This window comes from Strigops habroptila, chromosome 5 (assembly GCF_004027225.2).
Source record: "Strigops habroptila isolate Jane chromosome 5, bStrHab1.2.pri, whole genome shotgun sequence".
NCBI lineage: Eukaryota > Metazoa > Chordata > Aves > Psittaciformes > Psittacidae > Strigops > Strigops habroptila.
Window position 1 is genome coordinate 26195437 of NC_044281.2, and position 18267 is coordinate 26213703.

The 18267-nt window shown below is 35.7% G+C and overlaps 1 protein-coding gene across 3 annotated transcripts in view; it reads left to right on the forward strand.

Annotated features, from left to right (window-relative positions):
- The window catches only part of LRMDA (leucine rich melanocyte differentiation associated), a 709877-nt gene that overhangs the window by 424265 nt on the left and 267345 nt on the right, over window positions 1-18267 (forward strand). For all 3 annotated transcript variants that reach the window (XM_030485900.2, XM_030485898.1, XM_030485899.1), the window contains one exon: window positions 4724-4850. In XM_030485900.2, coding sequence (XP_030341760.1) covers window positions 4724-4850 — 127 coding nt within the window. The remainder of the gene's footprint in view (window positions 1-4723; window positions 4851-18267) is intronic.

An 18267-nucleotide genomic window follows, 5' to 3' on the forward strand; every position in this document is an offset into this window, starting at 1 on the left:
AACTCAAGGACTGTTTTTTAAGTAATGACTTTATGACTGTTGCACAGTAAAGAACTAGAAACACACAGAGAATACACCTGCAAGGTAACTGGTAGGTCTTAGTTTCTGTGTTTGTAAAACAGAATTAAGATAACAAATCTGTGATTCATGAAAGGCTGTAGAGTGAGTCAGTATCAGAGACAGTATTTCTTTATATAAAACCTAGAATCGTGTATTGTTTAATAAATACCAATAGCTGATCTCAAAGCTATCTTTGTTCTGTCTCCTTCTGAACTCTAACATGTTTCTTCAAAGGAAGGCTTTGCCCCATTGAGCTTTTGCCAGTGTCAATAGCAGCTAAATCCCAAACTCACTGCATTCCTTTGCAAATGCCCCCTCAAGCCTGTCCCTCTTTTCCAATATCTTGACAGGTCTGCGTAAAAACTGTTAAAATAGTACTAATCACATGCAACACTTACAAAATTAGTAAATGAATTGTTAATCTTCCTCGTCATTTTCACTTAACTAAGACCGAAATAACATGAAATGTGATATTCTCTGGTCTTTTTCGATCTCTGAGTATTCCTGTTTGTGTGTGATGGATATCCATTATTAGGTTATTTTCATGGACTCTTGGCACTGGGAGTTAAGGAGGGGAAGATGATTCTGGACAACAGATGCAACTTTACTCACATCATTCATTTCCTTAAACCATCATGAATTAGAAGATCAGTTTACAGGCAGTGATAAATGAATCTCTAAGCACCTTCCTGGGTCTCTTTTTTTGTCTCTGGAGGTCACCTTTATCCTCATCAATGAAAATACTAATGTTCTCTCAGTCCACTGCAAAGATGTTAAAACCCAGTAACAACAGTCTTAGAGCACATGGAGCAGTGCTAAGTTTCAAAATTATTAAAAATAAAGGGGGAGTGGGGAGGAGGGCTGAGCAGGGAAACCCTGCCCACCAACCTCTAACCTAAAATAAACCTTTCTAAACTTATGATGTAAAATTTAAATGGGCTTTCTTCATTAAAGAGTGTTCTCTTTTACAAGACTAAAACAGGTGCAGTGTGTCATGCAATTTATGGATCCTAGTACCTGCCATAAAGCATTTTATGATGGCTGCATTCTGTGTTATTAGTAGCTGTCTTTTTCTGCAGCCATTGGTGTTTGATAATAGTCTTAAACCACCCAAAATTACTTACCTGCAAGCAACATTCCATAGTCCCCGTTGACAGTTTGAGTAAGTTTAGTGCCCTTTTGTTGTACTTTACCTTCAAAACAAACTGATTGAACCATCAATAGCTCCTGAAAGCTGACAGAGGCATGTCATCTGGTCTAACCCTCTGATAGCAGGTTATCTGTGGGAGTTAACCTCCCTGCATTGTTAACTGAAATGTTTTATGTACTATGCAACTTTAGGATACTGCTGTGATAACCTTAGTAACTAAGTCATACATCACAGTAAAGAGATTTTGTGCAACAAATAACCCTGGATTAAATTTACAAGGGTTGAATTGATATTTTAAAGTGTTCATTCCAGGGCTTTGGTAATCCTTTCTTGTATTATTTTATGGGAAACTTATGTTACATTTAGATTGAAGCTGCATCTTCATATTTCTAGCTAAAATATACCCAGGAAGCCCAATGCTTTTCATCAGCTGTTTAATAAAAAAAGTATCTTACTATTTTCATATAACATAGAATCTTTTTATCCCACATTTAGTAAAAGGAGTATGAATAAGTGGGATCGTATTTTGAATCACCTTTTAAAAGAATTAATCACTGATATACCTTTCGTCTACTGGTGGGATAACCTTTATGGTTACTTACTTTTTAATATTTGCTGTCCTTGAGGAGTGCAAGTTAAAAAAAAAAAATCAACTCCAAACCTGTGACTTGTGGTGTAGTTTGCTGTTTAGTTTACATGGGTAGGGTTTTTTGGTTTTGTTTTTGAATTGGCAAGTACTGGTGCTAATTCTGTCTTTTGAAGTGCAGTCAAGATGGCTTAAAAATACAAAAATACATTTGTATAAAGGAATGCTATTATAATTTTAAGCTCTTTTGAAATGATTGAGAGACTGACATTAGGGCTGTGATCCAAAGTCAGCATAGATGACAGTGCTGTCTTAGTCTGTTGTCATTTTTGTTGCAGCCTGCTTTTCAATGGCATATTTCATTCCATCATTAAACATTTGCTGATTTTCTAATACCGATGTTTTCTTCACCTGAATATTCATCTTTTCTCACCCTACACTTAGTGGGTGTCTTTACTCATTTTTAGCTTCACTCTTCTTCACTCCTGACATATTGTTTCCTTCTGTACGTGTCTTCATTTGAAAGAATCTGTTGTCATCAGAGCTTTTCTGCCAGCAATGCAAGATGGATAGCTTCTCCTCCACTGAAAGATAAGGGCCAGCAAAATGACAAGGAGGACTGAAAGGGCAGCCAGGAAATCTGGGAGGAGTCTGAGTATGTCAGTCTGGTAGATCTGTAGCTGTTGTTTAATAAATAGTCTTAGGACACGTTCTGTTTTGTAAAGTGATCATCTTTTTCTTTTTCTAATATCATTGGAAGTCATAGGTCGAGTATTCATATTTAAATTGTTTGAGCATTTCAGTACTGAGCATTTTCAATTCGCTTTTTAACAATTCACTTCACCCCATGCAACGCTTCAGGCTTGGGGAAGAGTGGCTGGAAAGCTGCTTGGTGGAAAAGGACCTGGGGGTGCTAATTGATGACTGGCTGCACATGAGCCAGCTTGTGCCCAGGCAGCCAAGGCGGCCAATGGCATCCTGGCCAGTATCAGAAATAGTGTGACCAGCAGGGCCAGGGAAGTGATCATCCCCCTTGTACTCAGCACTGGTGAGGCTGCACCTCGAATCCTGTGTTCGCTTCTGGGCCCCTCACTACAAGAAAGACATTGAGGTGCTGGAGCGGGTCCAGAGAAAGGCAATAAAGCTGGTGAAGGGTCTGGAGCACAAGTCTTATGAGGAATGGCTGAGGAAACTGGAGCTGTTTAATCTGGAGAAGAGAAGGCTCAGGGGGACACCTTATTGCTCTCTGCAACTACCTGAAAGGAGATTGTAGTGAGGTGGGGGTCAGTCTCTTCTCCCAAGTAACAAGTGATAGAGCAAGAGGTAACAGCCTCAAGTTGTGCCAGGGGAGGTTTAGATTGGATATTAGGAAAAGTTTCTTCACAGAGAGGGTGATCAGGTGTTGGAACAGGCTGCCCAGGGAAGGGGTGGAATAATCTTCTCTGGAAGTGTTCACAAACCATGTTGATGAGTCCCTCAGTGACATGGTTTAGTGGTGGTCTTGGCAGTCCTGTAGTAATGGTTGGACTTGATGATCTTAAAGGTCTTTTCCAACCTAGTTGGATTTCTGATTCTGTGATTCTAAAAGATGTTACCACACATGGTATTTCATATTCTACTGGATCAGATTTTATTATTTTCTAATTTACAAAGCTGTTGCCTCAGAGGAAAGGTGTATAACCTTTGATGGAAAAGTTTATTTTTAGCATTAAATTTTGCTTGATTGTAGAAGGGGAGTCTTACCATGTTTATATGGTCTTGAGAACAGTATTATAATATAACTTCTACCTCTTATAGCACATTTTTTGTGTTTTGTTCTTTTTCAATATGTTATGTTATGCAGAGTTTTCTATTACTTTGATTTCTTCTTCCCAGTGCCGGAAGAGATTGGTATGGTTAGGAGGTTCTCTGACTGGCTGGAGTTTTATGCAAAGCAGCTAGTCATGGGGAACATTATCAATCACCTTTCTACCCCCTGCCAGGAAAAGTGTGGCACTTCCCTCACTTTGCAATGTCTGTCTCACATTTGGTTGACTAAATGTAAATAACATGTACTTGAGGTGGTTGGATATTTTGATTTGCCATGGTTGTGTGCCTTACTTTGTTTCTGATCTGCCATGTTCTCTTCCTTTACAAGCAAGGAGCCAATGTTATTTTTTTGAGGCTAAAAAGCTGCTGTACTTTGAGTAAAAAGGATAAATAGAATAAATGGAATATAGATGGATCCTAACAAGAACTTTGAATTCTTAAAATATCTTTAATAAAGATAGTCTCTCCCTGTGTGCATCTGCATTTAATCCTGAGCTGGTATCCATATGGTATAAGGACATCTTGTCTCTCTAGCAGGACCAAATTGGAATTCTCATTCCAAATGATGCTTGTGTCAAAATGTAGTCCTGGAAAGCAGAGACCAGCAATAACGCTCCATGCTTTCTCTTGACAAATTCTTTCTTAATATTAAGATTTTTGAACACTTACATACACTTCTTTCAAGACAAAGGGTGGTAGTTTAGTGTTTATAGTGGAAGACAAATTACATTGCTCCCTGATTTTCTGCTCACATTTCTAATGTTGTTGATCATTGCGTTTTCAGGAAAATATGACAATTTCCAATTTATTCTATTTCTGAGTATACCTTACATCTCACTAATGCCTATAGGCAACATACATGCCTGCGGTGATATTTTTTTTAAATTTGTTTGATCCACCCATTATGAAATTGTTGGGCAGCTTACAACAAGTTTTGTTTGAGAGAGTAAAGTAAGAATTACAACTTTTTACAAAAGCTACATTGCATGAAAAACGAGAACAGAGACAGAAAACAAAGACTGTTGCTGTTTATTGCTGTTATTTTTTAGTAATTTCATTTGTGATTATGTCTTTGTTTATCAGTGGATTTTAAAGGTGTGCATTTTGCTATCTGTCAGGTATTTTGTCCTGCACAAATTGACAAACCTGAAATTTCTTGATACTCGGAAAGTAACCAGGATGGAGAAAGAGGAAGCCTTACTAAGAGGTGCCTTCATGAAAGTGGTTAAGCCCAAGGATGCTAAGGTAGGAGAGTTAATAGAAGTAATAACAATGTGATTCATTAACACTGTTTTAAAATAACTCCAAAAGCTTGGCTGTGTCTTTCACTAAAGTAACAGACAAAATCTTTCAAATGAAAGGACTGGTAAATGTGGTCAGGTGAGGAACCTTAGTAATTTTTCTGTGTTTTAATACCAACTTTACTGTTACATCTGGTTAATGGACTGTGGTTATGTTATAAAATTTCTGTTTTCCAACCTCTGTTTCGTATAACAAAGTAACTAATATGCGTCACTGAGCTTAAAAGAATATTTTTACCCTGTCTAAAAATATATAACTGTTTGATATGCTTTTGGGAAAGAATGCAATTTTTCTGACAAGTTGTCCCCTGCCTTGTATGTTAAACACAAATGTCTATCACAGAGCTCACATGTATGGTGTTTATTGGCTTTTAGTGGACCAGGTGATTCTAATTTTCAGTGATGTTTCTTAATGTGGTCTCTTGCTACTAAGCACTGACAACATCAGAGAGATATTTTCAGTAATTTGAGCTTTTGATACCACTTGCATCAACTCTGGGCATACTGCATACTGCTGATGCAAACAGAATGCGATGTGAATTCCCTACTTTACCTTCTTTTTCCATTGCTGATCAATACATGACAAGAGCAATCTGAGCTGCAGTCTTCTAGTGTTGCAGATCTTCCTTAAAACTTCACTCAAGTTTTCAGTCTGCTTGCTTTCTCTTTGCTGTTTTGTTCTCTAAAATACAACATCAATAATTTATTGCAGATTTCCAATAATGCTGAATGACAATGTAGCAGTTATGGAAATGCACTGTTTGGAAGCATAACAGTGTTGCTAGATAAGTGCATTATCACGAATACAATTGCAATGCATAACAAATTAATTCAGGCTGATTCACTTATAACTACTAAAATGTTAACAGTTCTGATACTTGCATAGCTTTGATATATTGTTTACCACTGCCTTTAGTTATTTCAGCTTCATATATGTAATAAATGAAATAATTTATTTCTAATCTGTTGTGGATATCTTATTCACAGCAGACCATCTTTACTGAATCCGGCCAAATGCAAGAACAGAAATGTGTTAGATGTAGCATACATGCATTGTCTTCTTTTAGAATACTTATCTAATCAGATGTTGGATCTGGTGAAGCGGGGTTTTTTAAGTTTTATTAGAAATTAGAGTTTTTTTCATTTAAGAGTCAGCTCTTTGATTTTTAAACAACTTAATAGTGTTAGAGAAAAAAAAGTGTCTGTTTCTTAAATTTGAAGTTTCTTCTCTGGATGAAACCAGTCAATAGCTAAGGGTAATTTACTTCACAAATGTAAGGAGAACATCTTTATCTTTTATATCTGTAATTGAACCTTTTGTATAGTTTTGATTTATTTACTCACTAAGTCTTACGATAAAACATACATTTATTTCAGCAAATTTGCAGAAGTCTCAAATTTACTGTTGTTATTGCCATACTAAAGTTTTTTTTTTTTCTTCTTTATAAATGGTTTGGTACAAATTGCTGATGGTAAAATCATTGTAAATGCTTTTCTTGGAATGAATTAATGCTTTTTAAGGTGCTACAAAATTACCCTCATCATACAATATTATATACATATTACAGAGGTGGCTAATTTAAAATAAATATTAAATTGGATGCAGAACTGATATTATAAACCTATTAAAATTGTTTTGAATTTGTGCTTGTTTCCTAGGATATTCATGCTTTTAGTACGCATGCATGCAAACTCTTTTTATGCCTGAAGAACACTCAGAGTCCTCTCTGCGTGTATGTTTTTAGATGCAGCTATGTATGTATACAGCTATTTATAGCTATACTCAAAGACCAAGCAGCAGTCCGTTATATATCACAAAGATGGTGTGCACAATAACTGTACTTTCAAATTCTATCATATGTTATATTTTGAATACGTAATATTTTTATTATGTATTCAGCCTTTAGGTTTCCTGAATCTTGTGTGCTCTGTTCATCAGTTCCTCTCCCATATGTTTCTGGAGATTTTTGACCAGCTTCAGCCAAATTTAACAGACAGCTAGTGGTAATATATTCCAAGCTTTCTTAAACAAGTTAAAGGAGACTGCACCTTGATCCAAACTAAGAGCAAGGCAGCAGCATATCCTGTATTGTTCATCAGGAAAATTCCTTAAGAAGTTGACCTACTGATACTAGACCCTTCTGATAGTGAACTTCTAAAGAATGTTTTCTTTCTTTACCCTCAATGTAGTGTCACTGTGTCAGCCAGTGCTTGCCAGAATGGAGTTGGAGTGGTTAGTATTTATGCTGGCGGATGCCTCATGGAAATGTTGTTCTGCCAGATGTAGTAACAGCAGTAAGCCTATCAGAGTTGCTTTTTCAGAAAAAAACAAAAACAAAACAAACAAACAAACACACAACCCCACCACCACCAACAAAAAAGAAAATCCGAAGTTAGGTTGGTTTTTTTCACCTCATTATGATAAGTAGGAGACAGTATGGCTTATTCAGCATAAAAAGCACTGATGATCTAAAGAGGCTGTGATGTGGTGAGTTGTTTTCATTTTAGTCTTGACATGAAATACTTGGGAGAGCAAAATACCCCACCAAGAAAAAATACACAAAATGAGAATAAAAGCAAGAAATTTCCATCTGACTAGCTTGTGTTTACTGAAATGCAAAAGTATCTAGCAATCACCAGTCGTCACTAAGTCATAAATGTTTTATTTTGTATAAATTTTTCTTCTTTCATTTTTCCCAATTTTTTTCTTTTCCTTTTTTTTTTCCTTTTTTTTAATACAGAACAGAGTGCTTTCTTATGCTTTGCTTCATTTCATCCTTTGTTTAAAATGCATCTGTTTGTGATATGACTGTCTTATGGAAAGATGCAGTCATTTATTAGAAAACAGTTTAATGTTACAATGCAGTGTTCCGTCTCACTATGTAAGTGAGCTAAACTTCATTTTTCTGTGATGTTTATGTTTTATTTTGTCAAAATATTGAACATTGTATCATGCCTGATTTTAATAAAGATTGGGTAAGCCTGGCTGGATAAGGGGCACTAAGCCAGATGAGGCAGCCTTGTTTAATGACCAGACCATGACCTCATTTCACTGGCATAATGTAGATCAAAGTGGAAGATGCCTGTCCAGTGTGAAGTGTGTTTCTGGGCATGACAGCACTTCACATCAGAAAGACAGCTCAAGAATACGACAGTCAAAATTGCTTAATTATGTTCCAGCTTTGTAATTATTCATCCCTGCTTCTACAAAGAGTACAGTTGTTATTTCTTGACATAATTATTTAAAACTGTACCCTTCTTTGCTTTACAGGTATATACATTGTGCTTCCAACTGTTTCATCTTTAAAACTTAGAGATGCAAACCAGAATGTAATTTGAGAATACGTTTTAAGACTCCATATTTTTACATTTTATATGATATAAATAACCAAAATGAAATTATGATGTATCAAAGCACATAATATTTTCATATTTTATAGGTCTATTTTCATGATCATTTAATCTAGATGATAGAATGTGGATATATGCATTATATCTAAAGTGTGTCGAAATGAATAGATACTGCAGTAAGTGTCTAAATATTGCTTTACACGGGTCAATGCACTTCCTTTTATAAGATACATATATTTACCAGTATTTTGCAACTCTTCTACCCAACAACTATTTTTTAGCTTACTGCATTTTTAAGGTTAACATTTTTATCAGTTTTATTTATAGTGGCAAAAGCAGTGTGCATTTGGTCACATGTAATAGTCTTGCAGCTGATAGGACTGAGTCATCAGCAGGTATACTTCTAAGTAACTGACTTAATATTATGTAGTCATTCTGCTTTCATGCAAATTTGCCAAGAGCATCTTGTCCACTGGGTATAAAGGAAACTCTGTACAACAAAAGATGGTAGTATAGGTGTGTTGAATTTTTTTTGCCCTCAGTTGCATTGTTTCATCAGAAGTTATAATTATGAAACCTGATATAGCATTTGTTGTCTAAGGAACTAAGATGGAGATGCTTAACCAGAAAGGCAAGTCTAATACCTGTGTTTCATGTAATAAGTGTGTGTGATTCTTGCTCACACTGTTACATGGAGTGATTTTAGTACTTTTTTTCCTTAACTATTTAACAAGAATCATATTTTTCTTCAATAGATATATCCTATTTGCTTCCAAGAATTTAGGCAAGGCATTTTTGCTAATGCATCTCATTGACCCTTTTTTCCCCTCCCTAAATTAGGAAAATGGTTCTAGTTTTAAAAAGTAAATAAGGTGACAGATAAACCTTTGGAGAACATCTACATTGCTCAGTTTGGGTTTTTTTCCTTTTTCCAGCAATGTTGTGTAGAGATCTCGGCTTATGAACTTACATCATGTGGAGTAGATACAGAGCAAAGGGCTTTTAAAGTATAAAGAATCATTATGTCAACGAACTGCTAGCTAGTAAGATATAAGAGAACTTTTGTATAATAGAGTTTCTTATTGACCAGATATCAAGGTTTCACATACTAAAACAGAACAACATCTTGAATTTAACACTCCAACATAGACTGTTATGCAGTAAATAATACTGACTTCAAAGACATTGTAGCAGTCATGCTACTGTTCGGCAAACTGAAGTATCCTTTTGCTATTTGGAAAGTTTAATATTTTAAACAAGAGTCCATAACATGATTGGCTTATAATGCCCTAATGACCCATCAAAAAGAGGAATAAAAAATAATTGGAAAAAAAAAATAATTCAGAATTTGTACTTCTATCTATGAACACTTCGATGGTTTAAAAGAAAACATTGCTGAGTAGGATCTGTCAGATACAAGAGTGGTGCTTGCTAGACCTAAGCTGACAAAGCCAAGTTTAGTCATTTAAAAACTTTTGTTTTTAAAATCCCATCATCTAAAGCAAATCCCATGATCCAAAACAAATGTAAACAAACATATCTATATAAAAATTTTATGAAATAATTGTGTGTGAATAACTTTTGCATATTTTTTTCTAAACTGGTGGATTTTACTTGTCTAAAACTGGAGCGTGACATCTTGAAGTAAGCCTTTTTTTGGCCTGAGGGGAATAGGTGAAATGATTAATGTGGTAGAATAATAAATAAGAAAAGCATTGTGAAATCCCAACATTAAGAAGTGATCAAGGTGGTGTAGAACTGAGAGATTATCTTACATCTTTCCTTCTGTTTTCTGATTCCTTATGGTATACTGATCCACATTTAAATTTTTTTCATTTAATTTGGAAGGTTAGATTTTTATATGTTTGTATTATCCAATTGGTTGTAAAGAAGACCAGAAGAAACTTTTGGATATGATCCAATCCTTGAAATACCAAATAGTATACCTTTCTGTCTCTGAGAATATCTGTATGTCCCCTTTATAATAACATTGCAGTAATAGCAACGGTATGCATATGTGTGCATGAACTCACCGCAAAGCATGGTGAATCCAGAAATGGAATATGAGCTGTTATATTAATAAATCCAAGAATACCTTGTTCAGAATACTTTACAAAGCTGTCCTCAGTTTATGTAGCAACAAAAAAATCAACTCCCAAAATATGGGTATGTCTTGATTTAGTGTTGAGAGTTCAAATCTGCTATCACAACTCATGGTGCTTGTAGGGTAAATTAGTAACGTGAGATTTTAAGAAATGGAAAATCTAATTATTGTAGCTGTGCAAGTGATAAGGGGCTTAAGGGTGTGACTGAAAAGGTACGTGCTAGACTAATAAGCAGAAAGCTGGTACTTCATCAAACGACTAACAGCGTTCTATAGAACTCCACGGAAGAACCCGTGAGACACTGTGGCAAAAGATATGGAGACCTGTGAACATACAGTTACAGTATATATGGATACAGGTGAGCAAGCAGTGCTACTGTAGTTTGGATCTTGCCTAACATAATCTTTGGATGAAATAATTCAGTAATTAGCAATATTGTGATGCCTTCTTTTATATATCAAATTAAATGTGCATATGAAGAAGAGCCATAGATTCCTTTCTTTGGTTCAAGTTATTGTGCAATAGATCCCACTGTCATTGCCTATGTTCAATAGCAGACCAGTGTTGCATTGCTACATAGCATGTCATCCTAGTGAAGAAACCTAATAATATATTTGATCTGGCTGTGAGTTTGTGCATCATGTAAGGAAGCTCTTGCTCCTGGAAAATGTGGAAATAATAATGGGATCTAGAGCAGTCTGCTAAGGCCAGTTGGTAAAGAGTTGCCTTCTGCCTGCAAGGCCAACCTTGTTGAAGCAAACTGAAAGGCAAGCTTGGGAAGAAGCAGCCAACAGTAGGAAGAGAAGGGTCAGTATCCATAGAGGAAGTGGAGACAGTTATGATAGTAAAGTTGAAGATGAGAATCCGAGCTACAAAGAGCTTGGAAAGTAAGAAGCTTGCATGCAGTAGTTGAATCTGCAAGCGAAGACATTTAAAGAGAGTTGAGAAATGCAATGAGTTTAAACAGGGGGACTAAGCTGCAAACATGCAGCTGCTGGAATAACAAGGGAATGTATCCTCTTTGCTTAGCCTACTGTAATTCCAGCTGTCAAAAAGGAAGAATAGACAAGTGTGGGTCATGTGAGTTAGGATAGGGGGAAAGAGTCTTCTTCATTGTTCTTGCGGTGATAATTCCCGAAAAACTGGTATAGATTTAGTTCTTTGGACAGGTATTATGTGGACTACATTTCAGTATCTAACTACTATTGAAGGTACAGAATGCAAAAGGTCATGTCTCTTTCCTAATATTATTCCTTTAAAAAAAGAGTATGATTGCCATGAAGCCAGTGTCCTTTTAGCCATTAATGATCCGAGTGCACTTTTCAGATAGGAAGGGGTGTTACTCCTGGAGCCCTGGCCTGGTTCCAATTCAGGTAATTGCATTCTGCCTCCATGGATTTCTCTGCAGTCTCAATTTACTAAGGCATTCTTCTCCACCTTATGCCCTAAATTGTTATGTAGTGTTGCAGTGTGCTAGTTAACCAGCTGCTACTTTGCACCTGAAAGGTGTCTGTCTTTCAGTAGTAGTGAGCAAATTAATCCCTTTGTAAGACTTATTTAATATTTGTAAAGCACTTGGAGGTTCTCTGGTGAATGGCAATAGGCACTGGATCTCATTAACACATCCTTTTAATTGAAGAAGCTAGCATGACTTATTTATTACTGCTGTTATTTTATATACTTTTTATTTGTTGTTATTGTTGTTCTCTTCGTGGGTTCAGAACTATGGAAACTTCAGTTTGTAGGTGCTGCAAGCATATGGTCTGGCTTTTGTCTTGTGATCAGCCTATTCAGTCTACTTAACAAAATGCCATTCAGCAGAATGTAATACTTTGATATCAGACAGTATGGCAAGAATCGTGATTGGTTTAAATTCTCAATGCATCAATATGGCTAGAATTTTAGCCTATCAGTTTTGTTTGTCTGTCATTTGGAAATGAAAAGACTGCTGCTGTGCAAGCAGAGCTCGCTGAACTCTTTTGTAGTTCTTTTCAGAAAAACTAATGCAATGGATCTCATTATCAGATGACACCACTGTTAGGCATAAGAGTTCATATGTTGCATTTTGTCGAAATACCTCCCTCATCCAAAAAAACCCCAACAAACCCAAACATACTTGATATGGAATTGGCAAAACTCTGGGTGTATTCTTTTATTGTTACCACAGGTGTTGGTTGGTTTTTTTTTTTTCTTCTTTCTTCTTTTAATTTTTTTTTCCCTTCACAGCAAGCTCTGCAATGTGTACGTATGCTGTGTTAAGACCTGGATTCACTGTTTCTCTGACCCATCAAAAGGTCACCAACTGTTAGAGATAAACGTGGTCACAAAGGCCACTGCATATGAAGACAAAAATGATTTGTTGTTGTGATCTTTTCCGTATTGTATCTTGCAGTAAGGAACAACATGCTATTAGGGAGATCATGATGTAAACAGAGTTGTATTTTACAGTAACTTAACCAAGTTCATTGGCATTCTCCCTAGCAGAGGCTATAGTGTATGTTTTTAGAAAGGTGATTCTCACATACATAGCAACATTGTGTGAACCTTTAAATATTTTTTTTTTTTATGTCATACTCTCACAATTATGACTTATTCTTTCACACCAGCTTATGTTGCCACATGGTTTTAGGTTTCTGGTATTTTGAAGAAAGTAAAAAAAGCTAAAGGTTTATAGAGTTTTAGATAATAAGATTTGTTAAATTGAACATTCATGTGCAATTCAACATCCATGAAATGAATAATTGCAAGTCACAGAATCACAGAATCAACTAGGTTGGAAAAGACCTTTAAAATCAGTAAATCCAACCTTTAACCCAGCACTGCCAAGGCCACCACTTAACCATGTCACTAAGGGCCTCATCTACACGGTTTTTGAACACTTCCAAAGACAGTGATTCCACCACTTCCCTGGGCAGCCTGTTCCAGTGCCTGATCATCTAAGATTATTATAGTTGTTGTCAGTACATATCTGCGTACTCTTCTGTTTTTCAATAGTGTTTTCTTTTGTTGGCAAATCCTAGGATCTAAATTACCGAAGGCTTCCCCCAGTGTTTACAGGGTAATTTTTCTGTATTTCATGGTACTTTTCTATTTCTTTGGAAACAATATAAGCACCTAAATATAGCAGTCAAGTGTCGTTTTACATACCCTAAAGTTTAAAGCAGGTCCCTGTAGGGATGGCAGTTAAGTATCTACAGAAGATGTAAACTTTTCTGGAGCCCCCATGGGAGGCTTCTACTGCAGAAGCAGCTTGTGTTTAAGTAGCTGAATCCTGCCTTTCCTGTTAAGCTGAAAGAGCGACCATGTGCTGCAAAAGAGCACCAGAGCATTATAATAATAATCCTCCCCTGCACTAACATCTGCCAAAGTGTGGTCCAAGAGGCAGATTGGGCTGGTAGTGGTGAGGTCATCTTCTGAAAGCTCAAGGATATCAGTCATTCTCTCATCATTAGCAGCTAAGAACATGACTATTTTGTAGTTGGTTTATGAGTTGCTTCAGGAAAAAGAATGAATAATTTGTTTTCAGAGGAGGACTAATATTTCTCCCTTTGTCAGTAATATTTAGGCCAAAGGGCTGCTTTGTAAGAAATCCTGAACTATTTTGCCTAATGAGTTTCTAAAACTGTTCCCTTCATCAAAGAAAAAGATCGCAGCACAGTTTCATCTGCTTCCTTAAAATCATACTGAAGTTACAGATTCTGGTTCCAGTTCATGAATGTTAGTTGAAGCTGATGCTAACCTCATCATGTTAAAATATGGTGAGAATAATTTTATTGAATTCTGTGCCTGGTTGAAAAATACAGAGCTAATTATAGCTTGTCGTAATCAGGCTTGCCATTGAAAATATTACCCAGTTTGAATGAAGCAACAGATTTTGAATAGACATTAGGGGCAGTGTAATAATAGTCTTTATACAGTCAGTTTCCACACACTTGGAATCTTTATTGATTTAGGTGAAAGGCATACACAAACTTATCCTGATCCAAACACCCTTTAAAGCTCTTAATATGTCTTCCACCAAAATCACGTTGTGATTTCTCTGAACTGTGATTTTTCTTTTTTTGCTTTTTTTGTTTGTAAAAAATTTTTTCATATCCACTTTACAGACCAACCTTTTATTTATTTATTTTTTTAAAAACCTTAACTGAAGAGCATTTTTCCCATCTTGCAGACAATGGAGCTGACACAAAACATTGAAGATTTGGTGACTTTGGTTATGCACAGAAAGTTCAAAAGCATTTATGAGTGAGGATTTGTGTTCTGTTTGAAGAAATAAGTTGTTGTCCTAAGTTATCTTTGTTATTCACAGCATCTGAGGACAAAATATGCATAGGAAAACATATAAATTGTAATTAATTCTGCCATTAAGAACTTCTCTGATAAAGAAAACATCAATCATTTCTCAAAAATAGCATCGCTTTCAGTCCAGTTCTGTGAATGATCTGTTTTGGAGCTAGGGTTTTTTGTGACTTTAGCCGGCAGGGAATCTGTCCTTAAGTGCATTTAATTTTTAAGTGTATTTAAGGTATGCTTCAATTCTAATGTATCAAATGCCATTATATCATGGCACCTAGTAAATGCATGTGCATTGTCCCAGAGATGATTCATTGCTCTTTCAGTCTTGGTGGGGCTTGAAAACCTTAGGCATTCTTTCTTGTAAAAGAACCTGTGGGATATTTGCTTAATGATAAAATTACAATTGCCTTTGTGTTTCTAATTTATGAACTTGAAGCAGAAGGATATTGTGTTTTCTGTTGCATCAGTACAGCAAACTATCTTATATATCTCACTCTGGCAAGTTTCATTAGGAAATGTATCATTTGAGTTAAAATAAGAAGTAAATTCAGGATTGAGAAATTAAGACTTTTTTTTTTTTTTCCCCCCACATTGTAAGACTAAATATACAACTTTGTTCACATAACGGTTACAAACAGTTCACTGTGTAAGCCAAATGCTCTCTAATGCAGTAAAATTAAGAAATAATATGCTTTGAAAGTGATTTATGAGTGTGGTTAAACTGCCAGATTTACAAAGAAATAGTTCAGATCTTGGGAAGCCTCAGGAGTCACGTCAAAAATGAATTTGACCATGATTTAAACTGCTACTTTTCTTACGTGACATTTAATATGTGTACTTTGGAGGCCCATATGTCTTTAATAAAATAGCATTAAGTTTTAAATATGATATAAATGCAGTCAGTTTCTAAATTCATAACCTTTTCCACAACTCCAAAATGCTAACCAATAAGGGAGTCATACATTCAATAAAACATAAACCTTAGAAAATAGTTTTTTATTAGAAGGGTTAGACAGTTGGCAGCTGTGTTGTAATGTAATAAATACACCCAGCCAATGTGGGTTTATCAGTCTTTGTTTACACTGTAAGCAACTGGGACCAGACAACTAATTATAATCAAGGACCAAAGGTCATGAAAAATGTATTTTGTCCCTTGAATGTGTACTTGCTAGATGAACCTTATAATGCTAAGAAAAATAATTTATTAAATAAGAAACACTATAGTATGCTTCCCAATTGAATTTGTGTGAGAATATACTTTCAGACTGTTCTGAAGTAGTAAGTATTTCAAAAACTATGAAAAGACATACACAGTTTACAAAGCATTTCAATGTTTAGCAAATGGTGAGCAAGAGAGTTCAGTGTTTTGTGAAAACAGAAATACAGGACTCTGGTGTATGCTGAAGTTTATACTCAATAAGAAAAGAATGCTAGCATATTTTGAGAGGTATTTCTCTGCAATGTGAGGGATTTTATTAATTTTATAAAATACTGTATTTTAAGGTTACTTTCTGAAAGAGAAGCTAGCCCAGAGCAAAACCAGCTTTGTAGATAGCTTGAGCTTTTATTCAGAACAACAGATTCTGGTTTGCTTGCTGAGTTACCCATTTATTCAACATGCATAGAACAGTACTTCAAGCCTGATCACATATTCTGGGTAGTCTGACATTCTAATGAAAGCTATTGAAATGGTGTGGGAGTTGGGAAAAGACAGATTTTCTGTGTACTCTTAAGACTGGGGGGGGGGGGATAAAAACTTCATTGTGGTATGCTTTTTCCTCCAAAATGCTTTCAGTGATTTCATTTCTGGTTAGTGTGGTTCTAGAAAAATGGCAAAAAGTAAATTAAAAAAGTCTGCTTTGAGGTGTATTACAAAGCATATAATCAAATGCTAATCTGTAGTCCTCCAGAACTATGGGTCCCCTAGAGCATCCGGAAAATTATTAACAGCATGTAATCCAGCTCAGTGTGAAGGCATCTTTACTCTGTTAGCCAAATCTTTACATAATACAAATCATTCTACCTATAAAAGCACAAATATGTTATTGTTCTCAACAGGCAATTTAATGCAGCTATAGGGAGGAGAATAAGAGAAAAGAAGATTACAAGCTAGCTGTTCATGCTTTTATTTCTCTTAAATCTCTCAGCATTTCTCTGTGGTTTTACTTGTTTAAAGATTGTACACAACTGTGCTGTCTATATGATTTGGAAAGCAAATCAGCCTAAATATGAAGTTTCAATGGGTGTAGGTTTTAGGGGATTTGATACATTTATCACAAATAAACATTACACCCCAGAAGCAGTGTTGAACCTGTAATCTTTTTTTTTCTTATAATTCTTTTGAAGTCTTAAGTTTTGCTGTAGAAAGCTCATTCATATTTGCCACCTCCTTGGGCAGCTTTAGCTGCAGAACTATTAAAGTTAATTGTTTTCTGGAGGGTTTTATCAAAAGGACTATTAGTGTGAATACATACAGAAAGTGTGTGAATGAGGAAGAAAACATTTTATTGAAAAAATACACAGCTATCTTCAGTCATGTTGTGGAGTCAGGATCCTGCTCCAATGGTATGATATGAATTTGACTGAGTTTAACTGGTAATTCTTGTAAGCAAGGAGGTGGATCCACTCCAGCATAAGTGTGCAAATTGTTGTTGTCTCTTATTATTGCATTCTCCTATTTTTTTTCCCCTGCTATTGTACTGCTACCACACTGCGCTTGTGAGTCTCACTGTAGAGTTTTGCATCTATAGGAAAATAACAGTTTTGCTCTTTGCATTGCTTTTGTAGTTTTCCACTAAGCATGTGTCATTATGCTGTATGGGTATTACCTAATCATCAATGGTTGGAAATTTATGTAAAACATTTAAATAGGAGTAAGCAGTTAGGCTATTATCATTATTAGTTGCAAGAGAAAATGTGAACTAAATGTTTGTTTCAAAGTGAAAGGTGGACGTACTAGCACCAGAGAAGCAGTCTCTCTAGGAAAAAGAGTGGAGTGGTAGAGGCAATGAGTGTTCCTGTTCTACCTGTTCTTGTCATGCCCATCAAGCATGAACTAGAAGAAACTGTACATAGTTCTGTGGAAAAATAGCATTCCTGAGTTTGAAACAGGATGTCAATTTCATGTTTTGCAGTTAAGTACAGGTCAAGTCCACTGGATTGTTAAACATAAGGCATAAAATACTTGTGCTGCTGGGTCTTAGAGCTATTCTTGGAGAACTTGATCACTTTGCGTGCATTTTGGCTGGAGTTTTGTGCTTTGTTTCATATTGCGTATTGTTCCAGAGATGTCTAACAGGCCACAGTATTAATGCATTGCCTCAGGTCTGCTTAAATTTATAACTGTTGGTTTGGCATAATGTCCCTCAGCTTTTTCCCTTTCTCTATGTGATGATGTTTCATATCTTTATGGTCCAAATAAAACTCTACAGTACTATTTACTTCTAAATAACAAGCCAAAGATGTGTGCAATTTTGAAAGATGGAATGACATAACAGGACTAGGCAAAAGCACTGTATGTGTGGCACCAAATTCTTCTTTCATTTGAAGAAAACCTTTGAATCCACTTTTACTCTTGTTGAGTAGACTCTGAAGGAGTGGTCAGCTAAT